At 34.1% G+C, this 20000-nt stretch overlaps 1 protein-coding gene across 1 annotated transcript in view; it reads right to left on the bottom strand.

Moving 5' to 3' along the window:
- The window catches only part of lmo7b (LIM domain 7b), a 90605-nt gene that overhangs the window by 68617 nt on the left and 1988 nt on the right, over positions 1 to 20000 (bottom strand). The window contains exons 3-8 of the mRNA XM_056458048.1: positions 10966 to 11036; positions 10580 to 10649; positions 9267 to 9373; positions 7172 to 7202; positions 4471 to 4584; positions 2773 to 2971 (exon numbers count right to left, since the gene is read on the bottom strand). Coding sequence (XP_056314023.1) covers positions 2773 to 2971; positions 4471 to 4584; positions 7172 to 7202; positions 9267 to 9373; positions 10580 to 10649; positions 10966 to 11036 — 592 coding nt within the window. The remainder of the gene's footprint in view (positions 1 to 2772; positions 2972 to 4470; positions 4585 to 7171; positions 7203 to 9266; positions 9374 to 10579; positions 10650 to 10965; positions 11037 to 20000) is intronic.

Here is a 20000-nt window from a genome sequence, read left to right as displayed (position 1 = left end):
ATATAGTGCACAACCCTTGTAATGTGTCAGTATGTGCATACCTATTTTTACACAAAAAAGGTACGTAAAATTATCATTAGGAGTTATTTAAATGCATGAACCGTGAATTTTAGTAGCATTACAACTCAAAGACAAGAGACAGCCTTTTACAATCCCACAGCAGACACTGTGCTGGCATACACTTGTATTCAGTTTGCAGAGGGTTGAACATTACCGAATGGGTGTGGAATAATCTGGAATGTCACACATATGTGAATGGATGAGGTGTAGAAAGAAGGGTCTGAAGTTTCATTACCAAGTGTTTGAGAGATGCAATATTGAAGTTGCCAAATAAACAAGACAATTTTGTCAATTTTGCAACCAAACGGACCAACATGTGATGAAATGCACAGTTGAGGAAAATAAATATCATTACAATGTTACCCCTTAACTGTCACTCCAGGTTTTGGAGTTCAGACTTTATATACGAGATATGCATAGATATGCAACAGTTTGTCAAGATAATTCCAGGTGTAAACAAAAATATTATTAAATATGTACTAGAGAATCGAAGTTAAAGTTAAGCTAATACAGTGTTAATAATTTGATTAATGACCAAATCATATTTGAAAGACTGCATATAAATGCCTTAATCGATCAAAATTAGATTGACAAAATGGAATTTGATCTTATAAAGGGGTTGTGCGGATCTTAATTTATTAAACATGAAAATAATAGCCATGTAGACATTCGACTGCAACTACTTTAACAATCAGATCCAAAAATACCTTGTATGAATGCATAGTGTAATGGTGTTTGTGTTTCATGCTCATGTTTGTTAATTTATTTGGTCACACTTTACAATAAGGTTCTTACAAAGGATGTCCCAATCAGGTATTTTTTACCCTCAAGTCCAAATCCAAGTCATTTGATTTCGAGTATCTACTGATACTGAAATTCAATCCGATACTTATAATACATACATAAGGCTTAGTAGAGAGATGGGAGCTACGGATGAACTCCATTTGTCTGTGGTGCATGAAACATGGGGTACATCTTATAACAGGGCAAGTAGTTTGTCAGTAATCTTCTTATAAAGGGCTGGAAGAGCTTTCTCGGTTAAATAGTGGCGAGACGGCATTTCAAATCAAGGTTCTACGTTTACTTTTGAGGCGTCTTATCAGGTTTGTTGTGTTAAATGAGGCTTTTCCTTTTTTACCTCTTGCTATGCCAAGTTTAGATATCTCACAATGTTGGCAATGGCAATAGTGTCATCATCAACTTATTATACCTCCACACCGCAGACATACTCGCACGTTCCGCTTCTGTGTTCTACTTTGCCAGCATTTAACGAATAGCGCCTCTGGAACAAAGTGCTGTCATGCCGCACACGTTGCTGTTTCTGTGTGAAGTCAAGAAAGAGGTCCAACTCTGTGCCACCGCATAACTATTAATGTGTTCAAAAATAATGAGAATACACATATATATTTGAGTCTTGATCTGGAGGCAACGTCCGATTCCAATTGAGTCTGAAACCGTGCTATCAGGCCCGATTTACGATCACGTGAACGGATCTGGACATCCTTAATTCTTATAAGGCATTTACTTGAACAAGAATAAACAATATATTTATTACAGTATTTATTTATCGTTGGCATTAGTTCATGAATATTCAGCTATTAACTGTTAGCTCTTGTTAACTCACAGTTCAGATTTTAAAAATGCATTAGAAAATTAACAAAAGTATTGTTCATTCTTAATCCATGTTAGTAAATGCATTACCTAACGAAACCTTATTGGAAAAAGTGACCCTATATTTACTAAGTAGAGAAGACTAAATATTTGCTTAAATAAATGCTGTTTTGAAACATACAAATCTAAAACACCATTTATGACTTTTTTTCTGAAAATGAACTATATTGACCTTATTCTTCAATGCGGAAGTGCGCTTGTTTTTGTGATTGTTTTAGAACTTCTCATTCAGCCTATGGGAGAAATTACTTGGAATACTAAACAGCAAACACATGAGTCGAACTACTTGCTCTGCAAACAAATGTTTGCATGACTATACAGACCAAGTAGAATAACATATTAAGGAAACATCAGTTTGCAACATCAAACAGCATAACGAGCCGTTTTTTTACATCTAAAAACTAATAAAAGTGAATGAGACCGGAAGTCTGGAGCTAAAAAGAATTTGATGGCTGCGCCCGCTCGTACATGAAGAGTAAGGTGAATATGCACATTTTATTTATTTTTAATTATGATCATTATTCCTTTTTTAGATTGAATCAAAATGCACACTTTTATGCTACAGTATGTACATTATAATTCAACAGATTGCTCTTTTATACATATCATTTGAATCATTTGAATTAAAAATAAACTGCATTCTAAGAATATTCTAAGAAATATCATGATGTCAAAGCTTCATTGTCAGCAGCTTTAACAGAAGACAGCAGTGTCACATGATCAGTTGATCCCACATCCCCCCCCAAAAAATAAAAACTTGAACCCCACAATTTTACACCGTAATATATGCAACCGATATCTAATGCAAATCAAATAATACAATACCAATCAGAGCATCCCAGTCATATTTTTGATAGCCATGTTTCCAACCACTTATTTCTATGCACATTTTGGAATTTCATATTTAAAAAAAAAAAAAAGCTTAATGAAAATGTAAAGACGCTCAAATTTTAAAATATGTGTATTTCCAAAACCACTGTGCACAGTAATGTCTTTAAGAAATAAAAAAACAGACATAAGAGACAGACAGTCTTACTGTACCTTCGCTGCCGGCTCTGAGAGTGAGGTCTGAAGCCACGCTGAGTGTGCGAGACTCCACTGAGTCCAGGCTCTCCACTGAATCCTCCCTCCTGTAGCTTGGCTGCTTTACACTGAACAGCTCCTCTCGGTCAGAGAACCAGCCTTCCGAATACCCACTGTCCCTCACGCTCAACCTGGACTGCGCTGACTCCTCCAGAGCCTGGTAGAATAGCACACAACAAAAAAAACTTCAAGGAGGGCCAGAATAGCAAATGACTGAGCTTAAATGAACAAACCTTTTCACTGACAGAAAAAAATGACTTCAACACAGAGCAATATGCTGCTCAATGCATTCTTAATTACTATGCAAGGACTGACAACACTGACTTACGCCTGAGTGGATCATTTTAACAGTGGCCTGAAATAATGGGGGATTCTGGACCTGCATGACGTCCTTAATGAGAACAAAGAGTCCAAATAGCATGAGATTTGAACATGCTTGAGGAGCTTGTTTGACAGACAGCATGGATATAATGTTATGCATTGCTGTTGCAATCCATAGAACTGATGTGGAAGAAAATGTAGACACTATATGAAATATTTTTAAATTAAGCAAGAAGGAATTTCCAGATACAAACATCAGTTTCTATTTTCCTGATTGTACAAAAACTCTGACTTGCATCCTTGTTTATTCTTACACAGTGCAATACGTGTATGTGTGTATCTATCTTTCTATATCTTTCCAAGATTTTTCCAATATTCTATCGTCCAATTTTGGTGAGCCTGTGTAAACTGTAGCCTCAGTTTCCTTTTCTTAGCTGACAGGAGTGGCACCCGTTGTGGTCTTCTGCTGCTGTAGCCCATCTGCCTCAATGTTAGATGTATAATGCATTCAGAGATGCTCTTCTGCACACTTCGGTTGTAATGGGTAGTTATTTGAGTTACTGTTGCCTTTCTATCAGCTGGAACCAGTCTGACCATTCTCTTCTGACATCAACAAGGCATTTGCACCCATAGAACTGCCATTCACTGGATATTTTCTCTTTTTCAGACCATTCTCTATAATCCTAAAGATGGTTGTGCGTGAAAATCCAAGTAGATCAGCAGTTTCTGAAATACTCAGACCAGCCTATCTGGCACCAACAACCATTCCATGTTCAAAGTCACTTAAATCACTTTTCCTTCCCATACTGAAGCTCGGTTTAAACTGCAGCAGATCATCTTGACCATGCCTAAATGAGTTGAGTAGCTGTCATGTGATTGGTTGATTAGAAATTTGCGTTGTGGCCAGTGAGTTTATACTGTATGGTTGGATTAAAAAAAAAAAAAAAAAAAAAAAAAACACACATCAAGATTATTTTTCTTGAATTAAATTTACATTTTTTTTTTTTTTATTGTTGGGTTTGACTGTATTTGACCCAGGAATAGGTTAATACTACCCAGCATTTCACAATTTCCTATACAGCACTATTAAAATACCTTTAAATAAAAGCTGAAAATAAAATAAACATTATACAAAAATCTATAAACACTATAATCTATAGGCTATAAACACATAAACAAAAACATTAAATTTAAATTGTGAATCCCTGAAAAAGAAAAACCTTGAAAAAAAAAAAATCGTGAAAATGTTAAAAACAAAATACATAAAAATGAAAAGAAAACCGAAGAAAATTTAAAAATGCAAGGAAATAAAATAAGAGGAACAAATGGGAATACCTTAGATAATGCTAGGCCTAGTAAACCTTCAAAGGCTTTCAGGTTCAACTGTGGTCCAGTGTAAAACGGATCAGACTGGGCCTTCCTCCCCAACCAGTATATAGTTATCAAAACCTGTGATTCATAAAATAAAAAGAGGAATCAGGACTCACAAATTTAAACCCAGACTTCACTCATCTTTGACATTACACAACATGAAAAAAGAAAAGCCTCTGAGAATTTAGTGTAGTGCGTGCTTGCGTGTGGCATGAATGGCTTGTGTGTCCCAGTTTCATCGCTGTTCTCATCTAGAAAGCGATGACCCATTGCACACACACAAATCACAGGGTGGCAACATGGCAGGAATGTTGCACATGTACAAGACAATGATCACAACAGTGGGCTATCTGGTGCCTGCTGGATCTCCAGAATTATATCAACTATTCTAATGAGGAATCAAATAACAGATACTTGGACAAGACTAGCTTTATCTTTTGAAATGCATTTCTCTGCACATAACAATATATTATCAGTGAAATGCAGAAAAAAAGGGCAGGTTCCAGGTTCATTGAACATTTGAACTCGATTACGATTATTAACAATTATTTTATTTATTTATTTTTTGCCCTCATATTTCACTGACAAGTTTTGTACAGAAAATATGCTCGCATATTAAAAGAGAGAGATTTTTGAATGAAGAGTGCATACTTGATTACTTGATTCTACCATCTATGATTATTTACGTCAATGCTGAACAACTTAAATTAAAACACACATTGCCTAGAACAGTCACTTTCTTATAAAAAAAAGTAAAAATAAATAACTTGCACTTTTGAAAACTAAATTAATTATTATTATTGTGTTTTCTTTCATAGTAAAAGCAGAAAATAAGCAGTATCTCTTCTAAATAAAATAACTCTTGTATATCCTGTAAATAATATTTGTAACACTGCATTTCTTGAATCTCCTGAAAACAAATATTTTATTGTAAATAATAATTTCATTGTAACAGAAAATATATAATTTCAGGGCATCTCTGCAATGTGTAGTCACATTTTTTGAGAGGTGCGAAGGTATGCAACTGTGCAAAGGCTGCACCGAACCATACCTGTGCGTTTGACTCAGAAGTATGAATCAGTTTTAACAGAGTGAGATCACATGACTCCACATGCAGTAGGAAAAGTAATTGAAAAAGTTTACTTTGAAAAATTGCATTATAGGTTCTGAATGTCGATTTCAATTAATCACCCAGCCTTAATACTGTTGAATATAAAAAATATTAAATGACAAAAGCTGAATGAAATGGCTGTGCTTGTACAAACCTCAATCCAAACTGCAAGTTTTCAGTCCACCATTCATCAACATTTACCATTTACCAGAATACATACAAGGAATAACAGAATATAACTGCATTTGTATTAACACACTGCTGTTATTCAGTATAACAGCTAGGCAGGTTAGGGTAATTAGGCAAGTTATTGTATAACGATGGTTTGTTCTGTAGACTATCAATAATTGATAGGTTAAAGGGGCTAATAATTTTGACCTTAAAATGTTTTTTTTTTTAATTAAACTGTTTTTATTCTAGCCAAAATAAAACAAATAATACTTTCCAGAAGAAAAAAAAACATTATCAGACATATACTGTGAAAATGTACTCGTTCTGCAAAACATCTTTTGAGAAATATAAAAAAGGGGGGTGGGGGGATGGGGGGATAATAATTCTGACTTCAACTGTAAATAAACATTTAATGACAAAAACTGAATGAAATGGCTGTGCTTATACAAATCTCAATCCAAACTGCAAGTTTTCAGTCCACCATTCATCAATATTTACCATTTACCAGAATACATACAAGGAATAACAGAATTAATAAATATAACTGCATTTGTATTAACACACTGCTGTTATTCAGTATAAAACATTTATTTTAAAATTAAGTTTTTGGAGTTTCACTCATTTTGTTTTGGGTCAAAATATCCCATATACACACACACACGTATAAATATTTATCCACACACATATATACACCCACACATAAATATACTAAATGTCTTTAGGCGATATTTTTTTATATCAAATATTTATGTACATCCATGTGCATAGCCTTAAAAACCATATAATATTATATATATATATATATATAAATAAAAAACAAACATACAATTTAATGGTTAACAGTAAAAACCCTGATTCATGCTAAATACCTTTAGGCTATTTATTTTTTCATTAAAAAAAATAAAGCACAGAAACCATACCATTTTAGCATTTTTTTTTTTTTACCAATAAGTTTCCTACAAATAGTATGGTCATTGTTAGTGAACAACCCGTTCAATCGGACTGAATTTACATTAACTCTCATAATTTAAGCTCATGAAAATGCTATGGTCAAATTAAACTATTTAAAATATGTATTATTACAAACCAAATAAAAGTTAAAGAAAAAAGAACACTGTTCATGTTGATCTGCATCTGAGTCCTTAATCTATAAAGCATGCAAAGTGGCTTTACATGTCCAATTCTAAGTAACACTTTAGTAGAGGACTATAATGAGATACAATTACAAATCAGCTTGTTGGGTATGCAAAATAAAGACTCAAAGGCCAAATTCAGTCTGCAAAGACAAACCATGCACAGACACTTAATTCACAATTCAGCTGAAGTCATTGGTCTGTGAACCAAAAACAAGATGGCAATAGCATAAAAAAATGTTAAACTTACATTTTTTAGTCTCCTGTTTGTCTCTTCACGTCTAAGCAGAAGAAAAGAAGCAGGTAAAATGAAATGAACAGACACAGATCAGTTCCTGCAACTAACAGCACAAGCAACTAAATCCATTCCATACCATCCAATAAAACTAAGTCATTGCTATAAATGGACCTCGACTACTGTACATGTCACATAAGTCACAAATCATGTACACTGGTGAATATATTAACAAATCAACAAACCAGAATTCCATACAAAACTGCTAATTATAACAAGACCACTCATCATTTTCTTGACACACACACACACACACACACACAACAAAACAGTAACCAGCCTGACAGAGGAACATGCTTGTGTGTGCTGACATTGGACATGTGAGCCATCTGTTTAGCACTATGAACTAGCAAACATGCTGTCACAGACAAATGCAGCCATTTAAGCACCTAATGCTCATTAAACAGTCATGTTATGTTAAACAAACCAGACATGCTAAGAAGGAACACTTAATGTGCTAGTTCTGTGGTTATTAAGTGAAAGTGTGAATGTTGTTCCGTTGAGCCCTAAACCAACATGACCGCGAGAAGGTATGCAAGTTAAAAATAGCATCCGGGTTCACTATAGCTTCCCCATAGCATTTGGTTTGAGGGGACAGTCCTACAGGGCTAATTTTGGAGGTCACTGTGCCCCGTCTCCACCCTCTCGTGCCCCTCGTCCCTCTACAAGGCCAATTGTGGGAACATTAAGCTCTCAGCAGGGTGGACAAAGTTGATTTATTGTTAAGAGTCGAGTCAGGATCTGAAAAATGAGGATGTGAGATGAAGCAAGAATTGGGACTGAAATGAGTTACTGAAAATCCTTCAATGGAAGTTTCAAATGGTTTTGAAAATAACTTTGTATAGGAATCATAGAGCACTTGATTAGCATTTGAAGTATTTAATTTTCATTAGTGTAATATTTGAACCAATAACACACTCAAGATGTAAACTTCAACTTCAAAGTGTGGACAGTGCAGGATAGAGTAATATGACTCAAACTGATGACTCAAACAAATTGGCCACATGGGAACTATGAGGATTGAATTCCTAACCACATTTTTATTTTGTACAGTAAATTTAAATGATTTATTAAACTAGGCCAATTTTAGTCTTATGGTTTAACACCCAATCTTTCAATTTAAAAAAATGCAATTCTGAGGATAAAATAAATTAATTAATTTAAAAAACAATAAAACAAAAAAGTGAATAAAAATGTATTTTAAAAAATTACAAATTTAAATTAAATAAAAAAAACAAAAAATAAAAATGTAAACATTGAATAAAACAACATTTAAATAAAAAACTAAAATAAAAATTAAATACAAAAAAAACAACAAAAGGAAAAATATAACAATTAATAAAAATAAAATAAAAAAACAAATAAAAAAATTATAAAAATAAAATATAAATTAAAATTAAAAATAAATAAATAAAAATAAAACAATCCAATCCAATCCAATCCGAAATAAAATAAAATAAAATAAAATAAAATAAAATAAAATAAAATAAAATAAATATAATATAATATAATATAATATAATATAAATAGCAACCAAAGACACTTGAGTTTAAAATGACGAGAAAAAAAATTCAACTTTTTTAAGTTAACCATGCTTTTTAACAGTGATGACATGTCTGGCCGTCCTGCCATTTAAATGCAATCAGATTTGATTCAAAATACATTTTCATAATGCAGCTTGCCCAGAACATTAGTCTGCATTGGCCAGTTTTCATTATTTGAGTAAGATGCTGGACAGATAATGTGTGACAGCCTTTCATTTGGTATGGAAATGCAATCAAACCGCAAACACTATTCAAATGAACCTCCTCCTGCAGTCACCCTACAGACTTACTTCTTTATACTCCACACAAACAGCTACGGCAATATAAGTGTAAATACAGAAAGATAGTTTTGTATCAGTTTCCATTTCAGCCTTATTGAATTAAACAAGAAAAAAGCCAGAAGAGACATGCAACTCTGAGAGTTCATAGGAGAATAAACAAAAACTTAAAATCAAACTGCAAATGTCAAGAAAAAACAAAGTTCACTTTCACTTTTCTCTGCTCACCTGACAGTCACACGAGTGGACACATCCTGCAGGTCTCCAGGATGGAAAAGCTGTGCTTCATTGAGCCCTAGCTTCTTGCAAGCCTTGAGAAACACGTTCACGTTATCCTGAAGAGAGACCAGGATTGACCATCAAAAACGATAGCGTAAATGAAAACATCCTCAAAACAGCCAGTGCAATAATAAAGTTGAGATCCAAAATAGAGAGGCTTGAATGAAGAAGCTCAGTTGAAAATAGAGCAGCACAAGCAATGGACTAGGTGAACAGGGGTGGGGGGAAAAAAGACAGCTGTCAGGTGTCCCACACATTCTCTACATTTAAAGCCGGATCCACTTGAGTCAGGGAAAAGTCTTGACATTTGCAGATTTTAACCAAATATAGTATACATGAATCTTTATCCATTAACTAAATTGAAAGTATTAACCAGTGCTTAAGTTGTAAATTAATAATTCCGAAACAAATCCAGGAAATAAAAGCTACGGTGACCGACGTCCACCACACAATTTCAGTTTTCCTGAAACATGACTTAATTAAATGGTGATAGCGCAAAAAAAAAAAAAAGAGCATCACATTTTTGAATGTTCTTTTATTATTTTGTGCCATATAATGTTCTACGTCAGTCATGAATAATAAAAACATGTAGCTACAAACATAAATCATATGAACAATCAATATTCAGTTCACTTCACTAATAAGCGAACTTCACTAAAAATAATAATTAAATTACTCAGTCTAATCTTCAAGAGCCTACAGTTAGATCTTCCCTCATGTTTTCTGGCTGTCTTGAGATCGCTTTGCTTCTGTCTCCTGCTATCCTGATCCATTCGTGCGGTTTCACCTTCTCGATATCTCTTTAGATCAGGCTTATTATCAGATTTACTCGTGGTATTAAAAAAAATGAAAATATGGGAGACAGCCTCTGCCATTTGTAAAATATTATTTACCAGTAATATTATATAGTTTGGCCACTATGCCATTATTTATTTTCGCTGCTCACTGCATGCTAAACAGTAATCAAATGAAAGTGATTGTAAATGTAAGAAAGACGGCTAAAAATATTGTTGAGGGCCAATAGTTAAACGTGACTTTTGCTTTAACTTGTGCATGGTGACTACCATCATGTACTGTCACAATCCACACACCCTTCACCTGCACTCATTCACACACACACATACAGGTATTCACCACAGTTAATGCCGGATCCATAAATTAAATATCGGAACCCAAAACAATCTGCCAAGATCCGGAATTGAGCACTGGTATTAACCAAACATAAATTATTTTGTATTCAGCCTGAATGAAAATTTGCGCACCAAGCCAGCAATGGGAGTGGAGAGTCTGTTCAGCCGTTTGATGATGCCAGGTTTCAGTGTGTTGATCAGACTGAGAGAGAAAAAAAGAGAAAAAAATAAAATAAAAAATAATAATAAATAAATAAATAAAAAAATAAAAAAATAAATAAATAAATATATATATATATAATATATATATATATATATATATATATATATATATATATATATATATATATATATATATATATATATATATATATATATGCAACAAACACACACAGACAGACATTATTTGATTACAATAATATCCAATAATAAAATAAAATGAAGAAAAAAACGATTCGAATTATATCTTGAAATTTTAAAAACAATACATTACGTTCAAACATAGGAATTGTTCTTACTCGCACAGAAGGACTCCATCCTCCAAAGCCACTCGAAAAGATTTGCTTCCAAAACTTTTTTTAGTCACTTCCTGTAAAGAGAGAGAAAACGGATCACATGTTTGAACTATGTTTGAAGCTCAAACTATATTTACGTAGTCTACATACACTCAAATAAATGATTTTGCTGCTTGTTCAAACGACTTATTTAAAATAAGCTGAAACCAAAAAATTATTGAGATTGGGGGGGGGGGGGGGTTGGGGGTAATAGTTTTATGTTAAATCCTCTAAAATTTGATAAGGGGGGGTTAATAGTTTTATGTTAAATCTTCTTAAATTTGATAAGTTAACTAAATTGATTTGTGTTGGGGACAACATGAATGAGTTGTGTGGAATCCTGCATTTTCACACTGTAGAAAACATGTGACCTTAGATCACAAAACCAATTATAAGTGCTTATTTATTTATTTTTTTATTGAGATTTATACAGCAACTGAAAGCTGAATAAATAATCTTCCACTGATGTAAGGATTTATTAGGCTAGGACAATATTTGATAGAAATACAATATTTGAAATAAATCATATTTTAAACGTGATATGGCAACTTAAAAACACAGGGGTGAGAATCAAAAACCCCATTCTCTATATTAAAACAAAAAATGCATTGTTAATTAATGCAAATCTATATATGCATTATTATTATATTCATGCATCTGTGGTTAAGGTTAATAATGTTTAACAGCACAGAAACCACTGACTACCTGTATACAGTGATGAAACAAGACATGAAGACCAGTCAGGGGTGAAGCGAATCTCTTTCACATTTTAAAATCAGGGTAGACTAGATGACAGGCAAACAATCCACTCTTGTTATCAACTACTGCATAAATAGCATCTGACTCTAAGTAACTTTGAAAAGGGTGAATTGTTATGACAAGGGGACTTGGTCAGAGCATCTCTGAAACCATGATTCTGGCCATTCGGGCACACATAAATTTGCTACCTACTGAGACCTTGATAAAGACCAAGTGCATCCTTTCATGATGGTGGTGTCCCCTTGTTAAAGTGAGCAATGCTTCCGGCATTAAATAAGTGTAATGTGCTGGACAAATATATATATTCTTTCAATCCAAAGCGACTTCACCTAACAACCAACTAATTGTAGAAAACACCAGAATCCAAACAAGTGTTTTTAAGCTTCTTCAATTTTCACTTAAAATATGCTGCTATTTCCTTTAGGGACATCATTTCACTTTTGCCCACCTAGCTCGGTTTGTTTGGTCATATATGAACACCACAATTGCGCTCAGATTTGTGCCAAAACAATAGGTCCGTAATACCCACATACATATATGGCTATATGAGGAGAATTATGAGTAGGTCGGGATGTCATTCCTACCGGTAAAATCCCTGTTTTGGAACAAAACTAATCGATCTACATGCGTGAAAGCACCCTTACTCTGATATGCTGTACTGTACAAATAAAAGACTGACTTAAAGCTTGACTTGTAAAGCAAATTGCTGCACAGATTGTTTCAGTTGACTCAACTTAAATGGTTGTGTCAACTACTTAAAAGATGAGTCAACTCAAAAATAAATGTGTGCAGCAAGTTGACTTACATTTTTTAAATCAAAGTTTTATTTTTACAGAACCTTTTACTATTTTTATTAATTTTACTAACTGACTGCATTGTAAAGGTGACCACAATTTACTGCAGTGGAATGTAAATAAATTGATTTTAATATTGAACCAAATACTTTAATAAAATATTGGTGTCATTTCAATAAGGGAATCCATGCATCAATATAATATTGCTGCAGAAAACACTGATACTTTGGTGTGTGAATATTTTCCCCTACACATACGACCTACAGAATTTGAATAATCGCCATTTAGAAAAATAGTGGGTTGTTTTTACATAACTTTAGGTAAACTGTTAAACACCCATGACTGAAACAGAAATCAAAAATGCTTTGTAATGCTTTAGCAAGGACTACAGCTAAATGGAGAGTGAAATTGTTGAACTGAATGCTCTAAAACAAAACCTTTTTGCCTCAAGTTGTCAGGCATTTTCTCTCTCGGCAGAAAACCGAAAATGCCATTTTTGAACAATGTTAACAACATTTTTAAGAGTGTTCCGAAAGACACCTTATGATTTCTGATGTAGTTTCACAAGTACGCAAATACAAACATGAATGCATATTGAAAAATAGAACTTGAATATGTTGAATCCTAATAATGAGACTTATAAAAGGTATAGTGCAGGTTGGCCTCCTGGACACGCGTACAATCACACCAGTGTGATCAGCCTTGGCTAGTCCCAGAAGCGTACGATCACACTGGTGAACGTTATGACGCACATAATCAGCTGCTCAAATTACACGTGGACATTCATGCAGGAGGGTCAGCTGGAGTGTTTCAAAAAACTTGTATGTGAAATGTATGCATGCATTATGCTGTATGAAAGTGATGTGGCTTGTTTTTGGTACCAGACAACCTAGCCAGTGTAATACAAAAACGGATGATCTACAGGGATTTTCACACAAAAAACTAAGTATTCAGTCAGTCACAGTTCAAGGGAAAAATTCAATAATTGATGCCAGACTAGATCCGACACAAACACAACAGCAACTCAATGTTACCAAAGTCTAGGGTTAGGCGATATGATATAAAATTCACATCGCAATATTTTTCACTGTACAGACAATAGATAAGTCAATTAAATGTAAAAAAAAATAAAAAATAAATGTGTATATTACAAAGCATGATGCTGAGAAGTCAGTTCTTGTCACGTGACTCGATGCACTTGCAGTATTCTGAAAAGTTGAGATGTTTTCAACTAGTTACGCCAGGAAAGCACGTCACTCCCAATATGCACATGCATGTCCACTGGAATGTCCACTGGAAATAATGAACATGCAGGCACAAAAGAAGATACGTGAACGGCCCATTACGTGTGGCGTGTAAGAGACGTCAGTTAATAGCTTCAGCAATAGTTAATCCAGTGTGCATGGGTTTTAGTGTACAAGATCAGAACTTTAAACTAGCACACAGTTAGAGCAGCAGTGTTGTTCTGTGCAGAAACTTGGTGTTGAGAAGCCTTTACGATTTATTAACTGACGAATTAAAGCATGATTAATAGTGAAATTGGCTCAAACAACATAATACTAGGAGTCACATTCATAGCGATGGAAGGCCTACCCCAACTGAGCTCTGCAGAACATTTTCACAGAACACACAACACAACAAACATTGAAGCAGGTGGACTACAGCAAACTTGGTGGCACTTTAAAGCTAAAAACAAAAAACTAAACAAGACAGGCTCACTAAACTTTTACATATTGGAAAAAAAGGGTGCCTTGTTTGGTTTACTTCATTTGTACTCCCCCACTACCCATCCAAAATTAATAAAATACATTTCTAAACTCCAAGGATTAAAAAAAATATATATATAAATTCTGACAGCTTAAGTAATTTCATTAAATAAATCTCCACAGACAGGCAACCACAGACTCAAAAAAACACAGCATGCTATTTTCCACTCCAGCCAGACATGCCGTATTCCAACCCAAGTACATTCTGATCTTCATCCATCATTTGAAACCGTACACCACATTTTACTGCCATTAAGCAAGCAAAACAAGCCATGAACAAAATCAACAGGTTCCCTACAATTCACAAGTAAAAAACACATCTATCTTCCCTGTTAGAGGGATAGATCACCTAAATCTAAATTTACTCACCCCCAAGTGGTTCCAAATCTTTATAGGTTTATATTTCTTCTGTTAATGCAGAAAACCTGTAACACTGACTTCCACAGTATTTGTTTGTCGTACTATGGAAGTCAATTGTCATAGGTTTTCAACATTTTTCAAAATATCTTTGTGTGTTTGACAGAAGAAACTCAATGGTTTGAAACAAGCAAATGGCGAGTAAATGATGACAATCTCTTTAACCACACTTAGCCTCTTCTTAGTCTCAGATCAATCCCTGTCAACACTGAACCCACCAATGTCATCCCATAAACACATGCATGCAAAAACTGGGTCTCATACCCATCCTCCCACTTTGCCACACAGTACATCATGCAGATTGAGGTGTCAGTTCAAGCGGGCACCTGACTGTACCAGTCATGTGGTAGAGTGCGCATTTGGCAAACAGAATGTGGCAAACTACTCAGGGGTCCTTTGTTTTCATATCAAGATGCACTGAAGCATCAATGCCCGATCCCTCCCCAATTCGGCATCCTGATCATCAGCTTGTTTGGGCAGATGGAATGTAGTCCATCAATGGCTGCCTGTGTATGGTCAACTTCAAAAGGGACCAAAGAGGGAGCCCAAGCTCATCCCAATTGATAAATTTGCACATATATGACCCTGGACCACAAAATAAATATATTTTTAGAAATTAACATTTATACATCGCCTGAAAGCAAAACAAATAAGCTTTTTTTAAAGGACAGGACTTTAAATGGACAACCATTTCAAAATCTGCAATCTGAGGATCAAACTAAAATGTAAATATTGGGTAAATCACCTTTCACTTTAAATATTGATTTGTTGACTACACTTAAAGTGAGCAAACCCATTTATTTTAAAGCATAAGCAAAGTGAGTAAACCAGTTGCCTTTAAAGGGCACCTATGATGAAAATCATCTTTTGTAAGCTGTTTGGACAGGACTGAGTGCACTGCAGGTATACTGCCCTAAAAAGGCAAAAGACCTTAACTTGCTAGTGTTGAATTGAGAAAAATGACCTCAAAGACTTTTTAGTTGCCCAGACAAAATTCCGAAGGCCAAGAAGTGCAAAACAATATTACAAAGTGTTAAACACTTTTACAAAGCTCAAGACAAATTTACATTTTGAAAAAAAGATTTTTACCTATCATAAGACACAATTATAGGACAAACGATTTTACCAAGGATGAAACAAATTTACATTTTAGAAAAAAAAATTAACAAGATACAAAACACTTGTACCAGTCCCGAAACAAATTTACAATGACAGATTCCTTTACGAAAAGGGCAGGGCCGGATTAACATAAGGGCTAGGTGGGGCTAAAGCCCTAGGGCCCACAGAAGAAGGGGGCCCTTGATTAGCTACAGAATTAATTTGCGCTATGACGCGGGAAACACCTCTTTGTGTTATGCTTTCTCTCGTCGATAATGTGAAATATTTCTTTCGCTTCGCAGCTGTTCAAAAACAGTGACGCCGGTGCTAAACTCCGGCTCAGAGTGGCTGTAGCCCAATCAGAATACTGAATAGCCCTGTTTTAGTCACCCATAAGGGTGATCAGATGTCCCAATCTTCCCAGGACAGTCCCTTATTTCGGCACTATCACGAGAACTGTCCAGTCAAAGGTAGGCTTAAGCAAGCTCAGAGCAAAAAAAAATTAATTCAAACAGTCTTCCTCATTGATAACTTGTACACGTAGTAACAGAAGCTGGATAGGCAGAGTCACGCTGAATGGACTTGGTCTTGGCCGCGCAGCAGTTACAGATGGACTCAAAAAAACAGCATGATCTTCCATCACATATTATATCCGAGACAGTGTGTGAACAAATCAAATAGCCTACACAGGCAGTTATCAAAATGTCCATCATTGCAGAGTTTGTTTCTCATGTAAATACACTCGGTTATGCTTTACAGCAAGTCTACTTGAACTAGTTAGAAAGCAAACTTTTTTATGATTATTTACCTTGCCCCTTTTATGAAAACTAATAATATGGTAGCAATGAAATATTGGTGCTGGCTTTCATCAGACAATCCATCTGACGCAAAAAAAATAAATTGATTAAAATAAAATAAGGATGCTATCCTTCTGTAATTCAGAAGACCAGAATATTTAGAATATCAGATGCATGGATTTTAAACATTTCCAATCATTATGGATTCAATCAGCTAAAATTCAAAAGAAACTTTTTAAAAGGTAAAATCCTATTTTAAGTATTTATTATAAAGCACTAATTTAGGAAGCATTGCAAATTATTTTTGTTTTGCTGATTTTTGCAGCCTGTTTGAACTTTCTAGTTCATGTTGTCATTACTTAATTTTGTATAGGCCACTTGCAGGCCTATTTTAATAAATAAAAAAAAAATAAATAAATATATATATATATATATATATATATATATATATATATATATATATATATATATATATATATATATATATATATATATATATATATATATATAAATAAATCAAATATAAATCAAATAGTGGAAAGTTAGATAATAATATTAATTAGTAATAAAGCACACGTAAAGCAAAGCCGCATTAAGCTGCTCATGTGTTCGCCACAAAACAGGGAAAACATCCCTCGACTGCAGTCCATGTTCGATCACCATAAACTTTATTTACGCCATGTACTACACAACACGAATTTACCACCGACAACAACCTTTCACCGCGTCACTTTCGGTGTGTGGTACATTCCCTTTCTGTTAGGAATTTTTACATTGTAAATTTGTTTCAGGACTGGTAAAAGTGTTTTGAGTCTTATTTTTTTATGTAAATTTGTTTCGTCCTTGGTAAAATCATTTTTCCTATGCAATTGTGACCTATGATAGGTAAAAATGTTTTTTCAAAATGTAAATTTGTCTCGAGCTTTGTAAAAGTTTTTCACACTTTGTGATGCTGTTTTGCACTTTCCGGCCACCGTACTAATTAGTTTTAGATAAGACATGGGAAAATTGGCCATTTACAAGTTTTAGTAATGACATTTATCAACATAAAAATAAATCTAAGCCTCTAACTTGACCTTTGACCCCTATTTTGAAGTTACTGTCCTCTGTATTTTAGTATTGTATGTAAAAAGTGAGAAGTCATGCCAAGACAAAAAGCAGTAACATGTAACATGATCCACCTGATCAATATTGCTGCTCAACATTTGCAAAAAAAAAAGCAACATGTACTGTCTAGTAATCACACTATTTATTTTTGATGATTGGCAGTTACTTACAGTCATCTACATATTGCCATCCTGTACTTTGGTTGCATTTGCAAATTACTTCCAAAATGTAATACATAATATACAATTAGTTTCTGTAATTTAAAAGTAATTGTTTACAGTATTACAATATTTTTGTCTCTGTATTGTAAGATGTTAAACTACTTTTGCACTTTTTGGGTTAATTTTCGATATCATAGGTATGATCTAGTTATCTAGACTGTAAATCAGCAGTTCCTAAACTTTTTTTAGAGTAGCATACTCCTTAACATCTTTTTGCATTCTCTCATCCACTTAGACAGCAGTCACTTTTCCCATTAAGGCACAATATTTGCAATTGATTGACAGCCGCGTATTAACATGTCTCCGTAGTAACTCGTATAATCATACCAACAAGACAGGACGTGAGCAAAGCAACCGGAATTAAAAGATCTGTTCGGCTCGCTGTGATGATTAATCATCATCAAATCTGATCAAGAATGAGTTTTACAAGTTTAAAATGTTTTTAAAACAGTGTGTGTTTTAAATGAATTACACTGATTTTACTGTCGTTATCATGAGACATAACGACAGTACAGTACAATTATAAAAGAAGACACTTAAGTCCCGGTTTGTGAACGTTAAATCAGGTTTATTTTGTACATTAGCATAACGGATATCCATACAGCAGTGGATATTAAAGTGTATCCTGTCACATTTGCCATGCAAAGTTAAACATGTGCACGTGTGAACTTTGTAACGACATTGTGTGTGCATCATCTTGGCAGCTCCACAACAAATACATCAAATAATAAGTTCTTACAGTAGTATTTCTTACAAACGTTATGCGAGATCTGCTTCCTTCATGTCTGTCACTGTGCTGTTTATCTGATACAACCGAGGTGGAGATTGAGGCACACTTTAACAGGCACGTCTGAACGGTGGGCAGGGAGAACTAGCATTAAAGGCACAGGCAACAAAAACAGCTACATAGTTTTCAAAGCAGAAAATCCAATATTCTGAAATGTATAATAAATAATCTGATAAACAAAATAATAAATTAACCAAAAGACTCATTTTAAATCTTGAAAAAGGAGTAAAATAGGTGACCTTTAAGTAAATTAACTATGTGTATAATTATTTAAAAAAGTCAACTAACAGTTCCAATTTACAAAGTTCACTCACTTTTTTTAAGTAGTAAACTTTTCATTTTTAAGACAATGGGTTTACTCACTTTTTTCAATTTTTACAACCTTGAAGTTGGGACGCCATGAAAATAAATGATCACCAAAACTACAATTTGTGTCATTTGTGCCACATGTTGCAGGTTTGGTGTTTGAGATATTAAACATGATTGTTTGACCCGGTGATGTCACTCTCCACCCCATCTTGCTCAAATTGCTTCAAATCAGCACAGTTCGTTTGTGCTGTTAAAACAATTGCTTTATCTACTTTCCTTGTTTAGATATAACAAAACTAATTCGGGAGCCATGACATCACTCTCCACCCCAGTTAAGATATAATTAAATGTTTTTAAAAATGGTAACAAAATATTTTGGTAATAGATACAGTGTTTTTTTTGTTGTTGTTGTTTTTATCGGCACTCATTTGGAAAGATTTAAGCAATATGGGGTGGAGAGTGATGTCATATAGTAAAAAATAAAATATGTTTAATATCTCACCAAACATGCAAAAACAAATGATACTGTAGTTTTGGTGATCATTTCTTTTACTGGAGCTGCAAATTTAGAAAGGTCTTTTACCTGTAGCTATGCATTACTATTCAAAATACATTTTTATTATAATTACAGTTGGAAACTTGCAGTAATAATCTTTACTTATTATCCTAATATGCAAGTGTATGATTTTTTATTATTATTTTAACTCATACAATGTATTACTTGGCTGATAACAATAATAATATATAACAGTCATTAAATATGGCTACACAAACATGGCTACACATGCAACAGCATGCAAGCAAAAAAAGTAGCACCTTTCTAGGTGGCTGAGGAAAAGAGTGACATCTCTTCAGGAAACTGTGGTTAGATCTTCAGTGCAGTCTGTTGAAAAGTAGAAAATGTTTGCCATGCAAGGCTAAACATATACCACTAGATCTTTTAG

This window comes from Danio aesculapii, chromosome 1 (genome assembly GCF_903798145.1).
Source record: "Danio aesculapii chromosome 1, fDanAes4.1, whole genome shotgun sequence".
NCBI lineage: Eukaryota > Metazoa > Chordata > Actinopteri > Cypriniformes > Danionidae > Danio > Danio aesculapii.
This window is presented reverse-complemented; position numbering and strand designations above follow the sequence as displayed.